At 55.6% G+C, this 22,170-nt stretch overlaps 1 protein-coding gene across 2 annotated transcripts; it reads right to left on the bottom strand.

Moving 5' to 3' along the window:
• Positions 1-8,548: 8,548 nt before the first annotated feature.
• On the bottom strand, positions 8,549-16,419 carry FAM110A (family with sequence similarity 110 member A). Of its 2 annotated transcripts, none has more exons than XM_075118652.1 (2): positions 16,316-16,419; positions 8,549-11,687 (listed from the first exon to the last, which is right to left on the bottom strand). In XM_075118652.1, the coding sequence occupies exon 2, from the start codon at positions 11,529-11,531 to the stop codon at positions 10,350-10,352; it is 1,182 nt and encodes a 393-aa protein (XP_074974753.1). In that variant the 5' UTR covers positions 11,532-11,687; positions 16,316-16,419; the 3' UTR covers positions 8,549-10,349. The 2 variants fall into 2 exon arrangements, with proteins under 2 accessions (XP_074974753.1, XP_048676484.2); XM_048820527.2 differs by lacking the exon at positions 16,316-16,419 and adding an exon at positions 14,520-14,590.
• Positions 16,420-22,170: the final 5,751 nt, after the last annotated feature.

Genomic DNA, 22,170 nt, shown 5'->3' with positions numbered 1-22,170 from the left:
CCAGACACTGGGTCTTGTTCTGCCTTGCGGTTAAACAGCCCTTTGGTACTTCGTATTTTCTCCTTGTGCCTTTGAGTATTTGGAGAGGGGAAAATCAAACTGAAATCTAGTTGAGGAATGCAGTTGTTTTTCTGGAGTAGATAGGGGTATGAGATCAAACCACAGCTAGGCTTGGGGGTCCCTGAGTGCTCACAAGAGCTTCAAGCGGCTTCAGAACATGCTGGGTGCATATTCGCTTAACTCGCAAATGGCACTGGAGCCAGCAGGGCATTCACCAGCCCTTTGCTGTTCGCTCCCCACTCCTAGCAAACAGGTTTGCTGGCAGCAATGCTTAGAAAAACAGCGACTTCTGGATCAGGGGCCTGATTTTCAGAGGTGCCAGCCCCTGAGCTCCCACAAATCACCTAGTGCGGGTGTCGCGCTTCTCTATCTCAGCATCTCCGAAGAGAGGGTGAACGTCCAGACACCGCATGGGCATTAGGGGATAAGTTAGACAGTGCCTGCCTTACCACCATGTGTCCCAGGGTAGGACAGACCCTCAGCTCAACAGGGGCAGTGGCATGGCGGGTTCGGAGACACACACACGCACACGCAGGTATGTGCATCCACGAACACTGCTCCGTGCACTCCAGGAAAGGAGTGCTGCGCTCGGAGAGGAAGCAGCCCCGCTGGGGGCTCTCAGCCATTCACGCCGGTATTTCTCCCGTCATCGCCTTCTTACTGTAGCCCAGTTTCCATTCTGCTGGTACGCAAATAGCACTTGGAAAGGCTGAGGGTGAGACCGAGCGTTAATTAGCACCTGTCAGAGCCGCCCCGTGCACGTCACCGCCCCCAGCACGCTGCTGCTCCACACAGGGCCAGAAATGCCACCTCTAACGTGAGAGACACAAGGTGGGGGAGGTAATATCTTTTACGGGCCCAGCCTCTGTGGGTGGAAGGTACAAGCTCTTCTTCAGGTCTCTGTGTGGCTCAAAAGCTTGTGCCTTCCACCCACAGAAGCTGGTCCAATAAGAGGTATTACCTCCCCCACCCCGTCTCTCTCATATCCTGCCACCAGCAGGGCTCCAGCAACCCTGCCCTCCCACCAGTTAACAAACACGTGAAGCGGGCCAGAGCCTGCATAGCTATTCCAAGTTCACACCAGTGCAAATAAGAGCCAAATCTGAGCAGGGTCAAAGTGTGCGGGTCTGTGAAACACTCTCCCCTAGCCCAGGGCTGAAAGCAGGTCCATTTCTCCAGCCTGTCTCCCCACCCCACATTTTATGGGGTCGGATGACATGGGATCTCATCCGAACCCCAGCCTTGCAAAGCCACCGAATCCTGGGGCTGCCCATCTCACCTGCCCAGGCATATGCTGAGCATGCTTTAAAAATGGAAAGAGAAATGATTAAAGAAATCGGTTCACAGACATGAGGGCAGAAAATCCCGATGGGCCCAGCTCTGCTATGCACATGCTGTCTCTAGTTACTGGGCTGTTCTAATGACAAGAAATCTGTCAGCTTTGCTGCCTCCCGGTGCTCCTTCCAGGGCTGGGACCCCGTGGCATGGAGTCCCTTCTACATGCCCGCCCGCCTCTTGCTGAGTGTGCATAACAAGCCTTCTCCCTCACAGCCCTGGGACCGCAAATCCGGTGTAGTCCCTCCTTAAAGGCTGGGCCGTACAAGCAGGATATGCATGTCCCTGCTGTGGCCCTGATGAGCCATCTGAATTTGCCCTCCTGCCAGTCCCGACCGCCCCCTTCAGAGGCCCTTGCTCAGCTTTGCTCTTTTGTCCAGGAAGTAGGTAGGCACCTGCTGGCGAAGGGCAGTCCCAGCCCACTGCGGGTTTCCCTGCTGCTCCCTTCCTTGGGCATGGCTAAGAGCCTGCCACTGCATTTACCCTGCCCTGTCCCTTTAACTGGTAATGGCCCTCCTGTCTTGGCAGCCTGCATGTGAGGCAGGCACAGCCAGGCCTGCTCTTGCCTGGCCACTCCTCAGATTTCCAGCCAGCGAGTGACTAATGTACAGGGCATGTTCCAGCCAAGGCTCCCAGCACCCTTGGGAGAGAGCGACGGCCCCCGAGAACATCGGCTCCCCTCACCCCAGCCCTATGGAAGGAGGCAAAGCTTCCCTCCCTCCTTCCGCCAGGAGCGAGGCTCCCCTCGTCCCTCGGGAGAGACACACGGCTCCGCTCGCCCGCCGCAGCGCTCCCAGGATAGGGAGAGGCTTCCGTCCCCTGCCAGCTGAATGGCAGAGCTCCCCTTGCCCTGCACAAGGAGGGGAAAGGCTCCTGCCCCAGTGGGCCAGAGACACCCAGCTGCCACCAGCCATTTCCAGCCCCGCTCAGGGAGAGAGCCCAGGCTTCTCTCACTCTGGCCCCCTCCAGAAGGGGCGCACATGTGAGACTGCCTGCAGCCCCTGGGGAGAGTCGGGGCTCCCATCAGCCTGTTCCCCTGGAAACAGAGCCGAGGCTCCCATCCAGAGATACCGTGTCCGGAGAAGGGGAAATCCACTGAGCAGGACCCTGGTGTGTGAGAATTTCCCCACAGAATGAGCGGGACCCAATCCCACCGTTCTTCCCCCTCCCCGGATCTGGACAGGCAGCCCAACCCTTGGTGTGAGCTCTGCGCCCAAATCCCATCCAGGTCCCACCTCACCACATGCCGAGCTCACGCCCCGGACCCAGACCTGCCCTGCCCAGACCCGGACTCCACCCGTGGACAATCAGTGGACTGATTTTATGTCTAATGCATAAAGTTGCAGCCATTCTGCTACCCCTTCAACGGCACCTCCATGTTCTCTTTCTTGGTGCCATCTGTCCCCCCATCCTGGCATCCCTTCCCCTGCCTGTTACGGACCTTTCCGGTGCTGGCGGATCAAAATGTCTGGGCCCCCAAGGAGGGAAAAACAGGGGCAACGTCTCCTAACATGAGCCCTGGAGACCAGGTGCTGTGCATCCAGCAGGGCAGCAAGGGGCTCCGGGAGATTATCTGCCTGACACCCAGATGAAAGCTGCCAGGGGACCAATAGGAAATCAGCTGCCGGACACTGACACAGGCAAGGAGGCTGCACTGGTTGGACAACGTTGCTCTCTGAGCAACCCCGGAAGGACTGACATGGACCCAGGCTGCTGGCAGGGGCTGCTCCCGGTTCCAATCCAGACCACTGCCATCCCGGTTCCAATCCAGACCACTGCCATCCCGGTTCCAATCCAGACCACTGCCATCCCGGTTCCAATCCAGACCACTGCGATCTTCTAGTTTGTGATGTTTGCCATTGTGCTTTGTCCCAATGACTCCGATAACGAGACTCCCCCACCACCTCTCCCCGTCCTCACGCTCACCAATCTCATGGTTAGGAGACTTCCCATCAGCCCCTTACTTCTAAGGCAACCCTAGACAATTCTTGTCCCTCCATGGAGCTTACACCATTCTCCCATCCACAGGGACCTGCCAGACCTCCTGGAATGGTCTCTTAGAATAGGTGCAAACCATTTATGCCAAACACTCTGTTCCACCTGGCTGTGACGCTGGAAGCTCCTTTCCCGGCGCCGAAGCAGAGCTCTGTGCGGCTCCAAAGCTCGTCTCTCTCACCAACAGGAGTTGGTGCAATGTTCCCTCCCCACTGTGTCGCTCTAATACCCACGTGCTGTCATTCAGCCAAGGTGCACACGTCTCTCTTGATCTGGCCTCGTAAATCAAGCCCTCAGTCCATCCCCTTGTTCTTTGTCCGATTCTCCTCCTGTGCACTGAGACCAGGGTGCAGGGCGAGGTGCCCAGTGCACAGTTGCAATAATTCACCGCTGGGGCTCCATTTGTCTTTTAAGTTCCTGACTTTTGCATCCTCCTTTGCTCCTCGACACTCCAGATTCTGGGGTGTTCTGGCACCTGGCCATTCAGCTGCTGCTTCAGACAAACCCTAGCCCAGATCGCTGCTGTACTCAGCTGTCCAAGAGGCACATGCGAAGTGGCATAGAGAAGAAAGAGCCCTTGTCATCCCAAGACCACTAACCCTGTGCGCTCGAGCCTGGGTGACCCCCCAGCGCTTGCGTTTCAGACCAGCCGTGCTGAGCTCTCTTCGCTAGACTTGCACGGTTTTGTTTTGCGCTGGCAATTCAGCAGGGTCAGGCCTGAGGCTGCTGTCGCTTAAGCACCCTGGTGTGGTCCTGTTATAGGGGCTGGGCAGGGAAGAAGAGAGCTCTGAACGTGAGCAGGTGCCTTCTCCACTTCTTAATCTTTGAAGTCTCCCTAGAGACTCCCCAGAGCTGCCCCAGATCAGCCGTAAGTCTCCGGTTACCTCTTTTCCCCTCGCACTGGAGACTGTGGCTAGGGAGAGAAGGGAAGGCCGGGCTGGCCACACACTGGCCCCTGCTTTCTGTCCCTTTGTGCAGGGGATTAGGAGCCGCCTTTAGACAAAGCGGGCACGTGCAGCTGGGATTTACAATCACTTTCTAAATAAGGAAAAACCAATCGGCAGGCGCACTGGCCCCACACATCTGCCCCCCTGTAAGCTGCATGACGAGGTCTTTTTACAGAAGCTCCTGAGGTCACAGCACCCGTTCCTGTACCACTAGGCCAGCCTCTCTGATCCACTCCTCTGAACAACGGTGATTCAGACCCGGCAGTGCTGGGCCAAGATGGGGGCAGTAGCAATTTGTCCCTCGACCTGCGTCTGCCTTCCTGCCCAGTCCGAGTGGTGCCTGCTGTAATCAATACCGGGGAGTTTAACAGCTGTGTTCCGGAGGTCTCCCTATGTGACAACAAACCCAGAAACAAGGCAGATCTCCACTTGCATAGCCCTGAACCGTTCTGTCGAGAGGTATCAAAACCAATCAGCAAAAAGAAAAGGAGTACTTGTGGCACCTTAGAGACTAACATTGGTTAGTCTCTAAGGTGCCACAAGTCCTCCTGTTCTTTTTGCGAATACAGACTAACACGGCTGCTACTCTAAAACCAATCAGGCGAACAAGATTTCATGCAAATCAGCTGCTGGCTGCCTTCCCTTGGATCGCCCCTTTGATGGGGATGCAGGAAGTCTTTTGGTTATTTAATGCAACCCAGATCAATGTTTCCAGCAAACCAGACACGCAAAAGCAACCTGTCATTACCTGGGGGAGGAACCCCTGATCTGTATCAAAATAATATGCCACAGTTAAGCAACAGGAAGAAACACGTGCAATGGACAGCAGGGTCCTTCCACAACAGAGAATTGCTTCATTTCCAGATCAAAGGGCAGTGGGGTATCTCTGCATAGGGGACAGGCGAGCAGGGCATGCACACACCACACGTCAGTGTGGGGGGAAAATCACCCACCTCGCTCCGACACAACGCACAGTCTCCCAAGGACACTTGATGCTGACTGCTTGCGAGAAGCTCTGACGGCCTTTAGGCCTTGTCTACACAGGAAAGCATGACCAGCTATGCAATAGTTACCCCACTATAACCCCCGCATGGAAACACTCTTAGTCCAGTATTAGAGGGACTTTTTTCTGGTTTAGCTAAAAACCCCTTCCCAAGAGTCCACCCAGGGGGAGTTACAGCAGCAGAACTAGACTGGCTTAAATTCACACCTTAGCTTATACTGACAAAAAAACCCTTTCCCATGTCGACAAGGCCTGAGGCTGAGAAACAGCCTTTTGTTCATTGCCCGTAGGAACTACTTCCATGGACTGCAACCCTCTCTTGGTGCAAGTCCACTGCTATCGGCTGGCCAGAGGAATTTATTTACAGTGACGTGGGGGGTTTTGTGCTTTGCTCTTTAGTCTGTGTGCCCAGCAGATGGTTGGACGGAAGACACCTGGATCTGGACTATGTGATTCACCAGTGAGCCTGCTGCAGATTGTTAAAGTGGGCTGGGGAACAGCTGGAGGAGTTGGCGCATTGTTTGGCAAGGTCCTGGTACTAGAAATCTCCAGTCAAGTTATAGAAACACCATGGGCTCGTGCGTTACCAGCTAAGTCAGAATTATGCTTCTTACGTGATTTCCTACCAATTCATGCGACTGCAAAGTCTTTTTGAAAAAAGACCTCAATGGCCTTTGATTATGCACCGAGATTGTGCCTTTGAAAGTGGAAAATTTCCTATCCCAGTTCTTAAAGACAGTTCACTTAGGGGAGGGCGGGGAGTTGTTTCATAGAAGTATCTTCCATTGACAAAAAGGTATGATGATGTGACACAAGGGCATCTGAAGAACTGTATGGGGACCCACCCATAGTAAACTAGAGCTGGCATAGGTCAGGATTGAGGTGCATTGGCAGGGCTGTCCGGAGATAATACTTAGAACTTTTCCTCTGCAGGGACCTTCAGAAACCTTAATCAATCTTCCTTAGATGCCTGCCCGTAATGATCACCTTCCCCATTTCCCAGATGGGGAAACTGAGACAGAGAGGTTAAGTGACTTGCCCAGGATCAAAGAAAGAGTTGTTGTCAGTGCCAGGATGAGCTGATGGAAAGCCCCTGGTTGTCTGAGCTGAGCCAGCACTTCCCCCTATCAGCACTGATCAACCTCCCCTGGGGTTAATTAGTGACTGTTCACAGAGTGCTGTAAAAGCGCAAAGCAAGATTCTGCCTTGGGACATTCCGCAGCTGCAGAGGGGAGTCCCGTGTTCAGGGTCTGGCTGCTGGTTTGGAATCAGCAGCGCATGGATGCTTCCAGCAGCCTCTGCCACTGGTGGTTGCTTTGCTGCCCAAAGAGCATGGTGGCTAGGAGGCAGTGATGCCCTCACACTGCACTGGTGCCGTGCAGAGATTTCTTTCTTTCTAGGATGGTGCAACAAGTTTAACTTCACCAGAGCAGGATGGGGACAGGTCTCCCTCTCTCCCGCTGCACCTGAACCCTTCAAGACCTTTGTAACCTGGATTGTTACAGATTTCAGTAATGAAGAGGGAAACTGTCCAACCATGCAGCTTATACCATCAGCCCCCAGCTCTGAGACAAGTGCAGAAGCAGATGGCATGAGCCACAGGGGCTGCAAGCAGCCTCTGTGGGTAACACAGCTCACACGGCAGACAGCCAGCAACACCCCAGCACTCCCCAAAAACATGCTTCTGCAGCTCCACTGCTGACTAGAAGTGGGGCATGCCCTCAAGCTGGCACAGATGGGGGCTTACACAGCAGGGCAACACATGCTTTGCCATTAAACATGCACTTAGCAGATTACACATGAAACCTGCTAGGCATGCCCTGATCTTCCCTGGAGCCCAGCTTCTGGGTCACAAGCACCAGCTAACAGCCGTGCAAGGGTTAACTGGACATGAGACCTTGCCCGTTTCGCATCTCTGTCTCTCCTGAGCCACTGCATGCTCTGCCTGCTCCTTGATTGTCTCTTAAACAAGGGCGTTCCCTTCTCCGAAGGCTCTGTACCTCAGTGGCTGAGACATGCCACCTTGCAGGCCAGAATCAGCCTGGCAGAGCTGCTCAGGGACTATGGAATTGTGGAGAGTGGCACCTTCTGCCCATTCCCCATGGGCACCATCCCCCTCCTTAGCTGCGCTCCAGCCCCGCGGAGGGCCCTCCAGCTCCTGCAGGTGCCACTGAGTGCAGAGGACCCCTTGACATCCTGATGCTTCTTTTGGGGGACTGAGGGCAGACCACTGATGAGCCCGGTACTGCATAGCCTGGCAAGTAGGTGCTAGGGTTTTGGTCACACTCTCCGCTGTGAACAGCGCAGAGAACTGAGAAAGAGGGAGATTTATTTTACTTTGATTTTATTTTCTCCTTCTGAAGAGGGCAGGTCCCCAAATGCCAGCATGGCCCCTGCCTGGGCCACATATGTACCCCCAAACTCCATTATTTACTCACTTTGAACCCAGCTGTGGTGAGATCAGCCCAAAAAAGGGGATTACATTTATTCAGAAACCATCCCTCTGCAGGGTGGTCCTCCCGCCAGAGTTATGGGGTGTCAAGCTGGTTTGCGGCCAAGTTCAACAAAACAAATACAGACTATCCAAAGGACAGGACTTTAATAAAATCAGTCAGGCTTTTACAGAACAACCGTCAGCAAATACAGTAAAAATGAGACGAGACCAATACAGAACCATCTTCATAAATAACTGGGGTCAGCATTCCCAGAGCTCTTGGGCTTTTTTGACTGTGGCAGAGGAAAAGAGAGAGAGAGAGACAGACACACACACACACACACACAGAGCAAGAGCCTTGATAAGCCTACACTGAGGAGGTAGATTTTTGCCTTTATGGCTAAGCAGCCGAGTCTCTTGCTATTTTCAGCCTCGCTGCTGAGCTTTATTGAGCCAGCACTGGCATGTGGCACTGTCCCTCCCACGCTACTGTACTGCCCTGCGTGCGCTTTCCAGCTTGGGGAAGGAGGTTATATTGATCTCCTCCAGGCAGTTCATAAAGCTCCCGCCAATCTACACTCGCTTCCCAACAGCTCCACGCGGCAGGCAGTTATCCATGAGGAACGTCTCTGCTGGGGCATGAAATCAAGATGCACAACATCAAGGGGATGCATCACGGCAGTTTGTGATAAGACTGTTTCCAGTGGAAGTAACTAGTAACCCCGCAAAGAATAGTTTTCCTATTATATGTCACTTACAAGGGTCACTTCCCCCCCCCCCCCCCCCCCGCACACACACAAGCATCTCCCCAAGGGATCAGCTATTAAAAGGCAAGCTGGCTTCCAGAGAAATGTACACAGAACTACAGCAAAGTAGAAGCTGTGAAAAGAATGAGTCAGGGAGCAAAGCCAACAGCCAGGGCAGCAAGATAAAAGTACAACTGAAAGGGGACTTTCAGGAGGGACAGATCTGCCATGGCCCCTCCGGAGTCACGGAGCAGAAGAGCATGCCGCTTGGGCTGACAGTTCAAAGAGCAGACCTGGCTGTTCTTTCCGTGCAGCGAAGATGAGTTTGTTTCCATCGCTCCAAACTCCAGGTCCTCGACAACCCAAGGATTTCTCCTGTAGACACCCATTTCCTCCTCCCCACAAAAGAGCTTAACTAATGTGGGTTGGGAGAATTCACTCCCCTAGAAACCTTGTGCAGAGGGGGGCCATGTTCTCTTGGTAACTGAAGCAGAGTGGAGAGTTTCAGGGTAGAACAAAACAAAACCAAAATTAAGTTTCATCTCGATCAAGCTGCCTCCTAAAACTGCTTTGTCTCTAACACTTTTGGGAGCTAGTAAGGCCGAGCATAAAACACAAAGACTTGCTGGTCTGGGGGGTTTCAGAGGACCCCTGAGGTGACCATCTGAGGGATGGAGGGCGTGGCACACGCGCACCCCAGCCAGCCAGCCGGCGGCACACTAGGCCTTGCGGAAGAACAAAAGTTGAATGACGTGCCCGACGGTGGCTCCTCATTCGAGGCACCACAAGCTGGGCTGACACAAACCGGCTCCTAGGGTGCATGAGACACACTTCGGATTCTACCACTAACCGGAGCTCTGCTAACGTGGCCGACCCTGCTAAGAACATTCCTGCCCGCTAACACGGCAGGACGGGGCAGGCTCCGCACAACTGGTCCACCCCTGCCTGGGACGGAGGGTGCAGTCCAGGGTGGGGGAGGGGTCTTAACACCAGATCCCCCGAGTTCCTGGCAGCTTGTGGCAGAGCCTTTGCGGGGGTTGTGTTTGTGTTGTGCACGCAGGGCTGGAGAACAGCCCTCCCCTGCAACAACCAGATCCTCAGCCGCCCTGCAGGAGGCGGGCGTGTGTTGGCTGGCCCATGAGCTGCACAGATATTCCCTTGGGCTCGCCCACGAGGTGTGTACACACGTGTGTGCTTCCAACCGTCTCAGGAGAGCGAGGGCGTTTACAGTCCTCTTGGCGCGGATTCCGAGAACGGTGCAGGCAGGTGCCAAATATGATCCAGGCAAGCAGGTGCAAGCCAGCCCTTTGCCCTCTCACTGGCTCACGGGGGACTATACTCCAGGCTCTTTATTAATAGCTTGCATATTTACAAGACCAGTGCCTAATAGGAAGGAAACCCCTTCCCAGGGCCAGCTCTGTTGACCGGGGCAATGCGCAGCCCTGCAGTAACTCCGGAGACTACTGAAAGTCCCATTTGTGCTGCCAGGCTGGCCCCGCTCCTCCCCTCGGCCCCCGTGCCAAGGAAACTCGCCCTCTCTCATTGCTAGGGCCTTGCAACTCTCGAAGTTCTCGGCTCGGCGACATCTCGTTGCTGCAGGGACCAGATCTCTGAAGGCCGCGGGCCAGGGGTAGGGGAAGGGGAAGGGGAGGCCAACAGGGGACAGGGACTAGAGTTAAAGGATGCTCTGTCAGTGAGACTCCACCACAGGGTGTTTCCCAGCAGGACCAGACTGAGTCACGCAAGAAATTAAAACACCCCCTTGTACATCACACACACACACACGCTCAAAGGCTTTGCCATCAGAGTTCGTGGCATCCATGGAGTCACTATACGTTGGATACCTTTTGGGGCTCTCTGGCTTGCCGTAGTCCGTACAGCCACTTGATCACCCTGGCATTGCGCTCGATGACAGAGATGCCGTAGGGCATGCGCTCCGCCTGCTTGTCCTCCAGGGTGGCGGCACTGTGCTGGGAACGGGTGCACTCCGAGCTGGTGGTGCTGACGCTGTGAAACTTGATGGAGACGATGTCCGAGCTGGCCCGGGCACAGTGCTCCGCCCCTATGTCCCTGACCTCCTCGGGGTCCAGCCCGCAGTAATTGAAGAAGCGTTCCAGGTCGGCCGTGGCCCGGGAGTACCTGTCACTCAGGTCGGACTTGGACCTGTGCAGGAGGGTCTGCCGCTTGGCGCTGTCTGTCCGCCTGTCGTGGGGGCTTCTGTTTGGTGAGCTAAGGGAGCTGGTGGAGGGGATCCTGGCCTTGGCGGGTGAGACAGGCATGGGGGTGACCTGGATGGTTGGGGTCACCCTGGCCCGATGAACCCCGCAGGGCCGGACATCCACTCTGCGCACAGCCACCGTGCTGGAGGGCTTGGATGTGACAGAGCTCTCCGACAGCTTGCTCATGCCATCCGAAGGGCCCTTCCTCCTCCGCACAGCGGGGTGCCCACCCAGCTCTTTGCCCAGGGGCTCCCTCGTCTCTGCTCTCCACTTGTGCTCCCGGGGGCTCTCCGACTTGGGGAAGGGCAGGGGGCTGTCACAGATGTTGATGAGGTTGTTGAGGATCTCCAGGTTCAAGGAGGTCTTTGGCCCACAGGCTTCCACCCTGCGGCCCCCTTGCGGGGTCTTGCGGTTTGGCATCAGCATGGCTCTCCGGACCCCCGGGGTGAAGAGGGGCTGCTTCAAGAGCAGCTTCACCGGCTCCTGCTTGGTGCTGGCGACCTGCTGACTCTTCACGTACTTGGCTTTGTCCGCCTCCAGCCTCTCCACGGCGCTGGGCTTCTTGGCACCGGTGGCCGCCTGCTGGCGGAAGTACTCAGGCCCCTTGTTGAGGATCCGGAATGGCATGGCCGAGGTGAAGGGCGCCGTCACCGAAACCCCCTTCATCACATCCCCAGCCTGGAGGGTTTCCACGGGCATGCTGCTCAGCTGCTGCACGCCCCCCCAGCTGCTCCTCCCCACGCCGCCCACTCCGCTTGCTGGCTCTGCCGTGCCCTGTGCAGCAGTGTCCATCAAGGGTCACATGCCACCCATGTCCGGTAGCGAAGATTAAGGCTGAGTGTCAGTCCCGGCAGCAAAATCCCTCTGATCTTCCAGAGGAGCCTGGAGCGACGAGTCCAAGGAGCCGGCAGCCTTGGTGGGGTCTGCCCCGGGGTCACGCTCCACTCGCTGCAAAGAAGGGAACAGAGATCAGTGCACAGCCGAGAGCTGGCAGGAGCGTGCTGCTTCCCTACGGAACGATGCTGCCTCCTGCTTCTGCCAGCTCAGCCAGACAAAGGCACGGGCAGGCCTGCCGTCTTCGCCAGGAGGCGGGGGAGACCCACGCCGGGCTTCCTATTTCAAGGCACAGGCCCCGCCCCCCTTCCAGCCAGGTCTCTCCCGCCAGCCAATGGACAGAGGCAGAGACACTTCAAATAGAAACCTCCCCCAATAGAGGGAGAGCGGCTCTAGACAATTCCTTGAATGAAAAGAGGGGAAGGAAGGAAGGAGGAGAGCAGGCAGTTACAGCCTGGCCTCCTGCCATGATGAGCCCCTTCTCCTCCATGGCCCGCAGCCAGGCTTCCCCGCCCACCCCACCATCACCTGCCCTCTTCCCAGATGGGATGCCCAGCCGACCCCCTGGGCCCCTGCCCCTTGGTCTGCTGGGATGCCCCATGCATCCCCCCTGCCCCCCGGGGAGCTGCCCACGAGCCACAGCCATCTGCACGAAGGAGATTTACATGATATCAGTGGGGGATGTGAAATAACATCCCATGGAAACATGGAGGGCTAAAAACCCAGCGTCCAGATCATCCAAACTGCGGGATCTCCCCCATGGATGAATGGGTGAGACAGGGCCCCAGAGAACAGAAAGGGCCCTTGCCTAGACAGCTCTTTAAACTGTCCCAGGATCTGCAGAGGCATCTCTCACCTCCCTCGCAAAGACTGGGCTCACCCTGAGCTCGGACCCCTGCCCCAGGAGACCAGACGCCCTCCCTTGCTGATGGGTTAGGCAGCCCCTCGGGAGGCCGGGGAGCTCTGTGCTGCGGCTCCTGTGGCAAACAGCCTGTGTGCGCCTCTCTTCCCTGCATGTCCCAGCCTGGCTGAACGGGACGCGTGGTGGAAGCATCCCACGCTCTCCAAAGGGGACAGCGACACTCAGCCTGATGGCCGCGCCGGCTCATCTGGAGCCACGAGTGTGAGGGAACGGTACTGCAGAGGGGGGTCCATGACCGGGCACCGCTGCACGCACGTGGAAAAGTGATCGCGCCGGGCAGCTGGATGCTACACCAGGGAATCTCTACGGGAAGCCTCCCCTCCCCATATCCCTGCTCAGCTTGTCACAATGACAGGGCCTCAGTCTGGGGAAGGGGGCCACAGAGAGGAGCTGCTGTCTGCCAATGAGAAGCACAGGTGCCGGGCTAGGAAACACAGCCCTGAGACAGCCATGTGCCCCCCCTGCTGAGGGGCAGACAGAGGAGAGCTAATGTCGAGGGGGCCCACCCACACTTTTGGGGGATCTTGCTGTGAACACATGCTGAGCACTCGGAGGCCTCCGGGGTCCACTCGGTGAGTGTCACCCTCAGTGTGACCTTTGGGGAGAGTTGCTGTGTTGAATTCTTGCACGCCCAGACACGCAGGGAGCAGGGGCTGATGTCACGGAGGCAAGAGGTAGCTGGAATTTAGGGTGAGGGGACATATAGAAGGAGCCAGGCGAAGGACCCTCATTACTTTGTACCAACCCTACCATGCCTAGGAGGAGCGGCCCTGAGAAAGCTCTGATGTGCCACAGACGCGTGTACACAGCTCCCAGCACTCACATGAAGTGCAACTCCCTACAACGCAGTGCTATGTAAACTGGAGGCTTCTTTCTTTCCACCGCCCTCCCCTCCTTAATCCTAGTCGAAGGGGCATTTTAAACAGCTTACAACTGCTCCTGTCTCTCATTAGCCCAGGGGATTAGCAACGGGCAAAGCACAGCGATTCGCATGGGAAATGCACCGGGAGGTCAAGCTGCTCATCGGAATATCTTGGGACTGGGAAAACCTTGGCAAGGCAGCCTCACTCCCGGCCCCTCAGCACATCCGGTCCCAGCCAAAGCGCAGGAGAAAATGACTGGTCAGGGAGCTCTTCCGGAGCTCAGAAAGGAGATGTGGAGTTAGCTCTGGAGGGGGTTCAGAAGGGCACTCATTTTTTACCCGTTCTGGCAGGTGACAGTTGGGGACTGGGAGCCAGGAGCTCTGTGTTCTGCTGCAGACACCCCCCCCCCCCCCGTGTGACCTCAGTCTAGTCACTTCACCTCACTCTGCCTCCCTCTGCACCACGGGGCTAACAGACAAATGCATCTTCACTTATCTGCCATTTCCTGGTCCATACATCAGTGACAATGAGTCTGCGGCCTGCTTGAAGGTTGGGCTCAGAACCAGAGCGGTCAGTCACCAGCAAAAGGGGAATGCCCCCGCCCCTGAAGAGCCGGACAGCTGAGTCAAACATCCACTGCCAGGATAACTAGCCCCTGAAAACTCGTCTTTCCTGCTTCAGAATGAGGAGCCAATCTCCTCTAGCAAGCACAAAAACCAGGCTTGGAGTGCAAAAAAAAAAGGGTGCCTTGTAAAGAACTTAGAAATGGGGTTAATTTTGCTTTGGAGGCAGAAGGAACCCAGCAGGCTCTGCAGGGGCATTCCCTGCCAGCTACCAAATGCCAGGTCTAGTTCTGCCCCCAAAGCTGCAAGCCAGCTAGCTGGCGTAGCAGATCGAAGACCCTAGCACAGTACAGCCTGATAGTTATCCAGCTGTGGGAAGAGCTTTGAGATCCAAGGGCAAAAGACGCTATAGAAAATGTGAAGAAATAAAGATCCAGGGTACCCATTGCCATGATCTCCAGCTATCTCAGTGTCTTGGCTATCAGCCTGCAAATACATGCGAGGCAGCCCTCCTGAATGGCAACGGGGAGCCGCGAGCATGGTCAATGGCTTGTCCCACTGAACAAAGTCTCACCCTTGGGCCTGCGAACAGACTTACCTGGGCACGGACAGAGAGAGCAGGCATGGACAGAGAGAGTGGGTGCTGACGCACTCCACAGGGCACGCCCAGTGGGAGGAGCAACCTCTGAGGGCAGCTGAGAGATTTAACTCAGTAATGTCTGGGCAGTGCTTTGCACCCCTCAGGGGCAGCTGCTAGAGAAGGAGACACAAACCATTGGGATGTTCCAGCCCTACATCCACTGAACCCAGCTTTCAGCAGCATCCTCAAGGCCTCAGAGCCGGCACCTCTCTCTCCTCCAGAGCTAATAGGCACATTGGGAAAAGAGGCACCAAAAGCAGTCGCAGGCCTGTGAAACGGGGCCCAGAGCACCCCGCTGCTGACGCAGCCGTGTCTCGCCCCCGCAGCACCGAATGACGGTGGCCACGGCAGTGAGCAGCAATCAAAGTGTGGGGCCCTCCCCCACCGTGTTGGGCACTTCAAACCACCTGCAAAAGCCAGGTCCCCTTCCCGCCCCCCCCACCCCCCGTCCCCCGTCTGTGCACTTCACTGACTCGCACGGAGTTTGCACAACCTTCCCGTGGACCCACAGCGACCACGTGGTCGTCACCGGCGGGCTGGGGAACTTTCCCCTCTAAGCCTGGGGAGTTTTGCCACAAGCACAATAACCAGCCCCCCTTTGGCTGCCTAGATTGGCCCATTACTACCCCGCCCCACAGCAGCAGAGACTGCAGCCTGATGCCCCATCCCAACAGCAGCGTGGCCAATGCAGGGGGAGAGGGGAGGAGAAAATGTGAGAGAGGGGGTGTTTCAAATAGACCTTGCAGAAACCACATCCCAGGGATGCTCCCCTCTGCTCCAGCCCTGACGCTGCCCTCCATTGTGCTCTTTCCAAACTGAGACAATCAAAGGCCTGGTCAGCGCTGCTCTGTCCCAGTCCCCTTTCTTCCTTCAGCTCCCGCGTGCAGCCAGCTCCTGGTTACTCCACCTTCCTTTGAACTTTCAATAGGCCCTACAATTTTTCCCCATAAGCCACCGAGTTAAGTGCCGATGGCGTCGTGTTGGTTTCATGTTCAGTAAGCAGGTTGCTCACGTCAATGGACTGAGATTGTAGGGGTCAGAGGCAGTGTCCCACCTGCCCCTCCACCACCGAGCTTCTGGCCACCCTCCTTCAGCAATCCAATCCTTTCCGGAGCTTCATTTCTTTTACCTTCCAGCAGAGCCAGAGAGAAACCCCCAGGGCTTGATTCCCCTCTCGCTCCGCTGTGACCCCACTGAATTCAGCGCGTCACTCCCAAGTCACACCAGCGTTAGCAAGAGAAGGACCAAGCCCCGCCAGTGGGTTTAGACACTCTGGCCACATATAGCTCCGTGGCATAGACACGGCCTTCACCGATGGAAGGGGGTTTTCCACTGATGTCATTAATCCGCCCCCGAGGGCTGGTAGCTAGGTCCGTGGAATAATCTTGCAGTCAGCCTAGCCCGTCTACACCAGGGTTAGGTCAACCCAATGACAGTGCTCAGGCGTGAAACTTCTCACAGCTCTGAGTGATATTACTAGGTCGACCTACGTTTTAAGAGGAGACCAGGCCTCTGCTAAAACCCTGCCCAGCCCATCGGGCGGGGTCCCCTGCTCTTCACATGGATCTGGGAGCTTTGCAAAGAAGCTGAAGGAATTGTCCTGTAGCCTCTGACCCTAACTGGAAATGCTGAACTGCCTGCCTTGGCTCAGGCCTCCCAAAAGCCCTCTGCCACTACAGGAGCCTGGTTCCGCTTTGGGCCGCAGCCGGACTCTAGGCCCCAGGGAGACAGCACAGCAAACCCCAGTAACTTACCAGTTGTATTTTCTTTCCCCTCGTGGCTGCAGCTGGATTCCAGGACACCGCCAGCCGGCTCCACCTGAGGTGTCTCACGGGGCTTCCGCTCAAGCAGCGCCTACGAACCCAGCCGCTCACCTGGAGGGATCAAGTAACCTGCAACTTCCTGTTTGTGCTCAGAAGGTAAACCTCCCTCTCCGCCCTGTGCGCAGAGCAAACCACCCTCCGGCACAGTGACCTGACCAGCAGGAGGGGGCAGGTCCTGACGCACAACAGCTGATGTAGCTGCGAGGAGCTGCTGGCCTTCCCGTGTCACCGCCGCCTTTCTGCCTTGCCCCCAGGGGCGCTCTCCGCCTCGGTGTCTAGCACCATATGCGGGGGGGAGTTGGACTCCCCAAGGAGGAGACAACCCGCCAACTGAGCCACTGCAGCAGGAGCTTCCAGCGTACTCCCCGTCTGGCGACTCCAGACACACAGAAGCCTGCCCTGCTCCCTTCCTCAGGGCCCGAGGGGGATCCTGCCACATGAGCTGGAAAGAGAGAGGAGTGTTTGAGGGGGGAGGGGGGGTCCTAGCAGGCGCATTTACACAGGGAGCACAGACAGTCCCTTCTCATGCCTCAGTCAGTCGCTGCTGGCCTGTGGCTTTTTACAGCCCCCGCCTTGGCCAAAGGAAAGAGCCACTCAGTGCAGAGAGCACAACCCCCAGCTGGTAAGTGACATGGCAGAGTGATTGCTGAGCTAGGGAGAGGAAACATGGGTAACCCCACAGAGCGTCTTGCCTCTCTTACAGCCCTGTAGGGAGACAGGACACGCTGTTTGGAGTGTGGCCTCTGCACCGCTTGGGTATGCTCTCCTCAGACGCAGCTGATTATTTATATTACAGTCGTGCTCAGAGACTCCAGCTGAAATCAGGGTCCCATTGTGCTGAGGGCTGTACAGAAACACAATAAGAGATGATCTCTGCCCTCCCTCCAATCTAAACAGACAAGGAAGACAAAGAGTGGGAGGGGAAACAGGCACAGAGGGGTAAAGTGACTTGACTAAGGTCACATACCAAGTCAGTGGCAGAGGCAGGAATGGAACCAGGTCTCCTGGCTTTCAGACCAGTACCCTATCCACTAGGCCATGCTGCCTCTCGGCTACTAATGAAGTTTGGTCTTACATGGAATGGAAAGTACAGCAGGCACAAATCGTTCTGGCTGGAGAGACAGACAGTCTCAAGGGACAGATCAGAACCCCACTTCCTTGACTCTGTTATAATCACACCAGACTGAGGCTCCTTTCCACTGCCTTCAGGTGGAGTGAGGAACCAAACGTCTGCAGATCAGGAAAGGGATGATCTGAAATGCCAGCTCTCCATGAGGGGAACATTAGTCAGACCATTCTCTGCAGCCCTGACATGGCATCTGCCAGCCAGGAATCTCGAACAGGAATGGCTGCGGTCTCACAACACAGAGCACGTTCTTGGATGGTCTAATAATAACAACAACAATGATCGCTGGCATCGCATCCTGTGAGTGAGCCTCATTATCCCCATTTCACAGATGGCAACACTGAAGCACACAGAGACTGACTCACCCACATCACATAGAGCCTGGGAACCCCAACTCCGAGTCCTCTGCCTTTAGTGCAAACATCCCCGTCCCTTATTAGCCTTCTCCTCCTTGCTGAAGAGGTACCTGCAGGTAGGCAAAGGTTGCATCAGCACCCCTGTCCCCAATTCTCCATCTGCTGGAAACTGTCTTGAGAAAGAAATCAGAGGAACCAGCAGAGAAAGAGGGAGAGAGCAGACCCTTCCCCACGTCCTGCCCTGGCTGTCTTCTCTTTCCCACCACTCCCCAGGTGGAAGGACACTTCATCAGGTCAGGAGTCTGAGCAAAGGGGGTCAAAGCCCTTCCCATCTCCCCGAGGGAGCCAAGGTGCTACACGCAGAAGTGGAAGATACCATCAGGTTCAGGTGACCCGTTTACACCCACGGGAGGGCACAGAAGCTCACGTCAGGAGGTTTTGAGCTGGCTGCACAGTAGGCCTCCAGCATTGCTGGTCGTTTCCGACCAAACAGGTTTTCCAGGAGGCGAGATCTTCCCAACCTCCTCACAGGGCCAGGGGGGAGGGGGAGGGGAGTGGCTTGATTTCCCCTTTCTCATAAGCCATAGAGACACCCCTGCTGCCTTCCACCCCCACCCCCTGCTTGGGATCCACAGCACACAACTCTACATTCTTGTAGCTGGACAGAAGCCAGCCTGGGCACCAACTGCAGAACAAATCTCACATCTGAGCTGAAGACGGGAGGGGCACGTACAGTACAACTAGTTCTCGGTACCACCAGCAAAGCAAACGCAAGGCTAGCGCATCAAATGCCAACAGCCTAATACTGTGCCTGGGGAGCGGGCGCTAGGCAGGCATTACGGTCGACTGGCCTTCCATTTCCCTCAAGACATGGCTCATGTCCATGCAGTGCTGTGCTGAGCCCCAGGGTCCCTTGGACACTGGCAAATTCCAGGGGCTCCTGGGGGGTGACGTTCTACATTTTTAGTGCGTCTACCTCCATTTGGGAGCTGCATTTTGCAGACTCCGCCTTTTCCTTTAGAAAGATAACGCTGCCAGCTCTGCCCCCGCCCAGAGAACCTTCCCGGTAGCTGACTCAGACCATTGTCTCCAGCTACACAACAGGAGCAGGGAAAGGTGTGGAGCTCTGCAGCCCCACTTCACCTTACCAGAGCTTTAACTTCAAAGCCTCACCTATGCAATGATGATCTTATTAAGCAACAGCAGCCAAAAAAAACAACATGTGGAGCTGGGGGATTTCTTTAAAAGCATTATCATTACGAGTCAACCCTCCTTTCCTTGTTCTAGGACTTTGGAGATTTTCAGTCACAATACAAGTTGAGTGGGTTTTTTCCCCCCCGCCCTTCATCCCGGGGATTTTCTTTGTTTCCCAACCTCCTTCCCTCGCTAGCAATTGTAACGCTTCCAGACTCACTGATGGCACTGGCTCCCTGTCTGCAGAAAGCCTAAAGCAGCTGGCTGAACCAACTCAAGAGTTAAAACCCATTCACACTCAGGCCTGGTCTACACGAAAAAGTAGGGTCAACCCAGCTACATCACTCAGGGACGGGAAGAATCCACATTCCTGTGCAGTGTAACTAAGCCAACCTAACCCCTAGTGTAGACAGCGCTAGGTCAACAGAAGAATTCTTCCGTCGACCTAGTTACCACTACTCAGGGAGATGGACTGCCTCCACCAAGGGGAGAACCCCTCCGCTCGGCACAGGTGCTGTCTACACTTAAGAGCTACAGTATTGCTGTTTCAAGTGTAGACAAGCCCTCACATAGCTCAAGTATGTCTACACGTGCTGCAATCACACCTCCCGACTGCAGTGTAGACACACCATTAACTGTTCTCACTTGAATCAGTGGATCGGATGAACATGTATTTCCGGAGCACAACAGTGAAAAGTAACTAAAAAGGCACCTTCTTATTCAATGGAACTGCTGCCTCTGTGCAGCCAGAAACACACGTACTGAATTTAATGACCAAGATCAGCCTTTTTACTCCGGCTAGCACTGACAGCACAGCTCTGGGGAGGGAGCGGGGGTCTAGCCTGCCTCATCAAGAAAATGATTTACAAACTCCCTGTTGCAGGGTCTCATTCTGTCCGCAGTTACAGTGCACGGAGCCTGCACAGCTGTAACAGAGCACCGAATCTTTTGTCTGTGGTGAGATGGGAGAAGTAAAGAACCCAGCTTGACTTTCAGAGCCCAGGCAGGGGCAGTTTGTGGGGCTAGTGGTTAGAGAAAACAGGTTTTTATTTGTAAACTTGGGTAAGTTTGATCTTGAAAAAATCACTGCAAGACAATGAAGGTGGAGCCCTATTATGCCATTTTAAAGAGTCAAACTGCATTTTAAAAACAGAATTCTAGATGATGTAAATAGTCTTCCAAACCACATCAAGTAAACCTGGGTTTAACGCCATTTTAGACACAGCAGATACAAGCCAACTAACCACGGAGTCACAAAGCAGATGCACATTATCTCTGGAGCCTCTGCAATGCCTCACCCACTTTATGGTCTGAATGAGTGGAAAACACATCATAGCTTGGTTCTCCCATTTGGCTGTCTGACGTTGCATCATCTGAACTGTTCCATACTTGCTAAGGGTATAATATTGATTGCCTGCAGATAGGGGCATAGACTTAGTCATACTGGATCAGCCCATCAATTCCGGTCTCCTGCCTCAGGTAAAGTTGGTTACCTGATGCATCAGAGAGAGGTAAAAAATCTCCAGAAAGGGCCTACCAGTCGTGCAGCTCTGGACACGAAGAGGAATTCTTTCCTAACCCTGCAGAAGCCAGCCCTGCTTCTCTCGCTGTTACTTGCGGAGCTGACCTTTTTATCGGTCGCACAATTGGCCAGGCCTTTACAAAGGCTGCCGCAGGATATGACACTCTGACCTTCTGGCTGATGATACCTTTGCTTTCACTGAAACATGCAGCAGTGGGAGATATTCAAACATGGCCCATCCCCCGGGGCTTTGGGGCAACCTGATAAACAGCATTGATAGCTCAGTGGTTTGAGCATTGGCCTGCTAAACCCAGGGTTGTGAGTTCAATCCTTGAGGGGGCCATTTAGGGATCTGGGGCAAAATTTGAGGATTGGTCCTGCTTTGAGCAGGGGGTTGGACAAGATGATCTCCTGAGGTCCCTTCCAACTCTGATATTCTATGATTCTAATTCTATGATTTCCCAGCCCTTTCTGGAGACCCATTCCTCCCCCCCTAGAAAATCAGAACCAGATGTAACCAGAAACAAGACCAAGAACTGATCCCCTCCCAGCTGCCAACCAGTGTCCAGCACCCATGGGTCAGGCACCCTGTGCCCCACTAATACCCAAAACCCTGGGGCAAAAGGACACACCCCACCCCCTCAGAATTCCCTACCATGTTCTCCTTCCATTGCCACTTGCCAGTGCCCTTTGAGTGCAGCTCATGCTCATCCCATTGTCTCACCCTAAGTACAGAGTCCGCTGGTCCTGATATGTACACACCCAGCCTGGGGTCCCACACTAGGGCTGGTGATTGGGAAAAGGGCTCCCCCTAGATACCACCCTAGGATCAGAGTTAGGGGCTCATAGGGCTCGAAACATGAATATCACTCCCAAGCTACAGCCTCCACCTCTGGGATTTCTCTTCCGCCCCGCCTGGGGACAGGGGCTCTGGGATTCCTCCCGAGCCCCACAACCAACGACGGGAGCGGGATCCCCTACCCCCACAGACCAAGGGCTCTGGGGCTTCGCACACAGACACTCCGCCTCCAGGGGAGACGAAGGAAGTCCCGGCCCCTTGCTCCCGACGCCCCCTCCCCGGCCCCTCTTACCGCAGAGCCCAACACTGAAGGGGGGACAGAGGGGTTGCAGAGGCTGCTGCGGGTCCTAGACGCTCCAGTCCCCTTGACCCCACACGCCTCCTTCCCATTGGCTCCGCCACCGCCATTCGAACGTTGCGGGGCTGGGGTCGCTAGGCGACCGCAACTGGGGACTTTATGAATGAACCAGGTGGGGACTGCTCGTTGGGATCTGCTCCTCCCCACCCCACCCCCATCCCCTGGGTAGGGGTCCTGCGTCTCCCCCCTCCATCCACAAGGTGGGCCCCCCTCCCCTTCATTGTTACTGTGGGAACGATTCCCCACCAGTCTACACACAGCCAGCCAGGGGTCCACCTTCCCCCTGCCACCTGGTGGGAGCTACCTGCGTCCCCTCCCCCCAGCCATTCTGTAAGGGGTGAGGGGGAGCTTGCCCCGCAGCACCCCATGGGGAGTCCGGAGATCCCTCTGCTTTAGACATAATCAAACACTTCAGAACCTCTGGAAAGTTC

The sequence above is a fragment of the Caretta caretta genome, chromosome 13, assembly GCF_965140235.1.
Source record: "Caretta caretta isolate rCarCar2 chromosome 13, rCarCar1.hap1, whole genome shotgun sequence".
NCBI classification, from domain to species: Eukaryota; Metazoa; Chordata; order Testudines; family Cheloniidae; genus Caretta; species Caretta caretta.
Note: the sequence above shows the minus strand (reverse complement) of the source record. Positions and strands in the feature narration are given on the sequence as shown.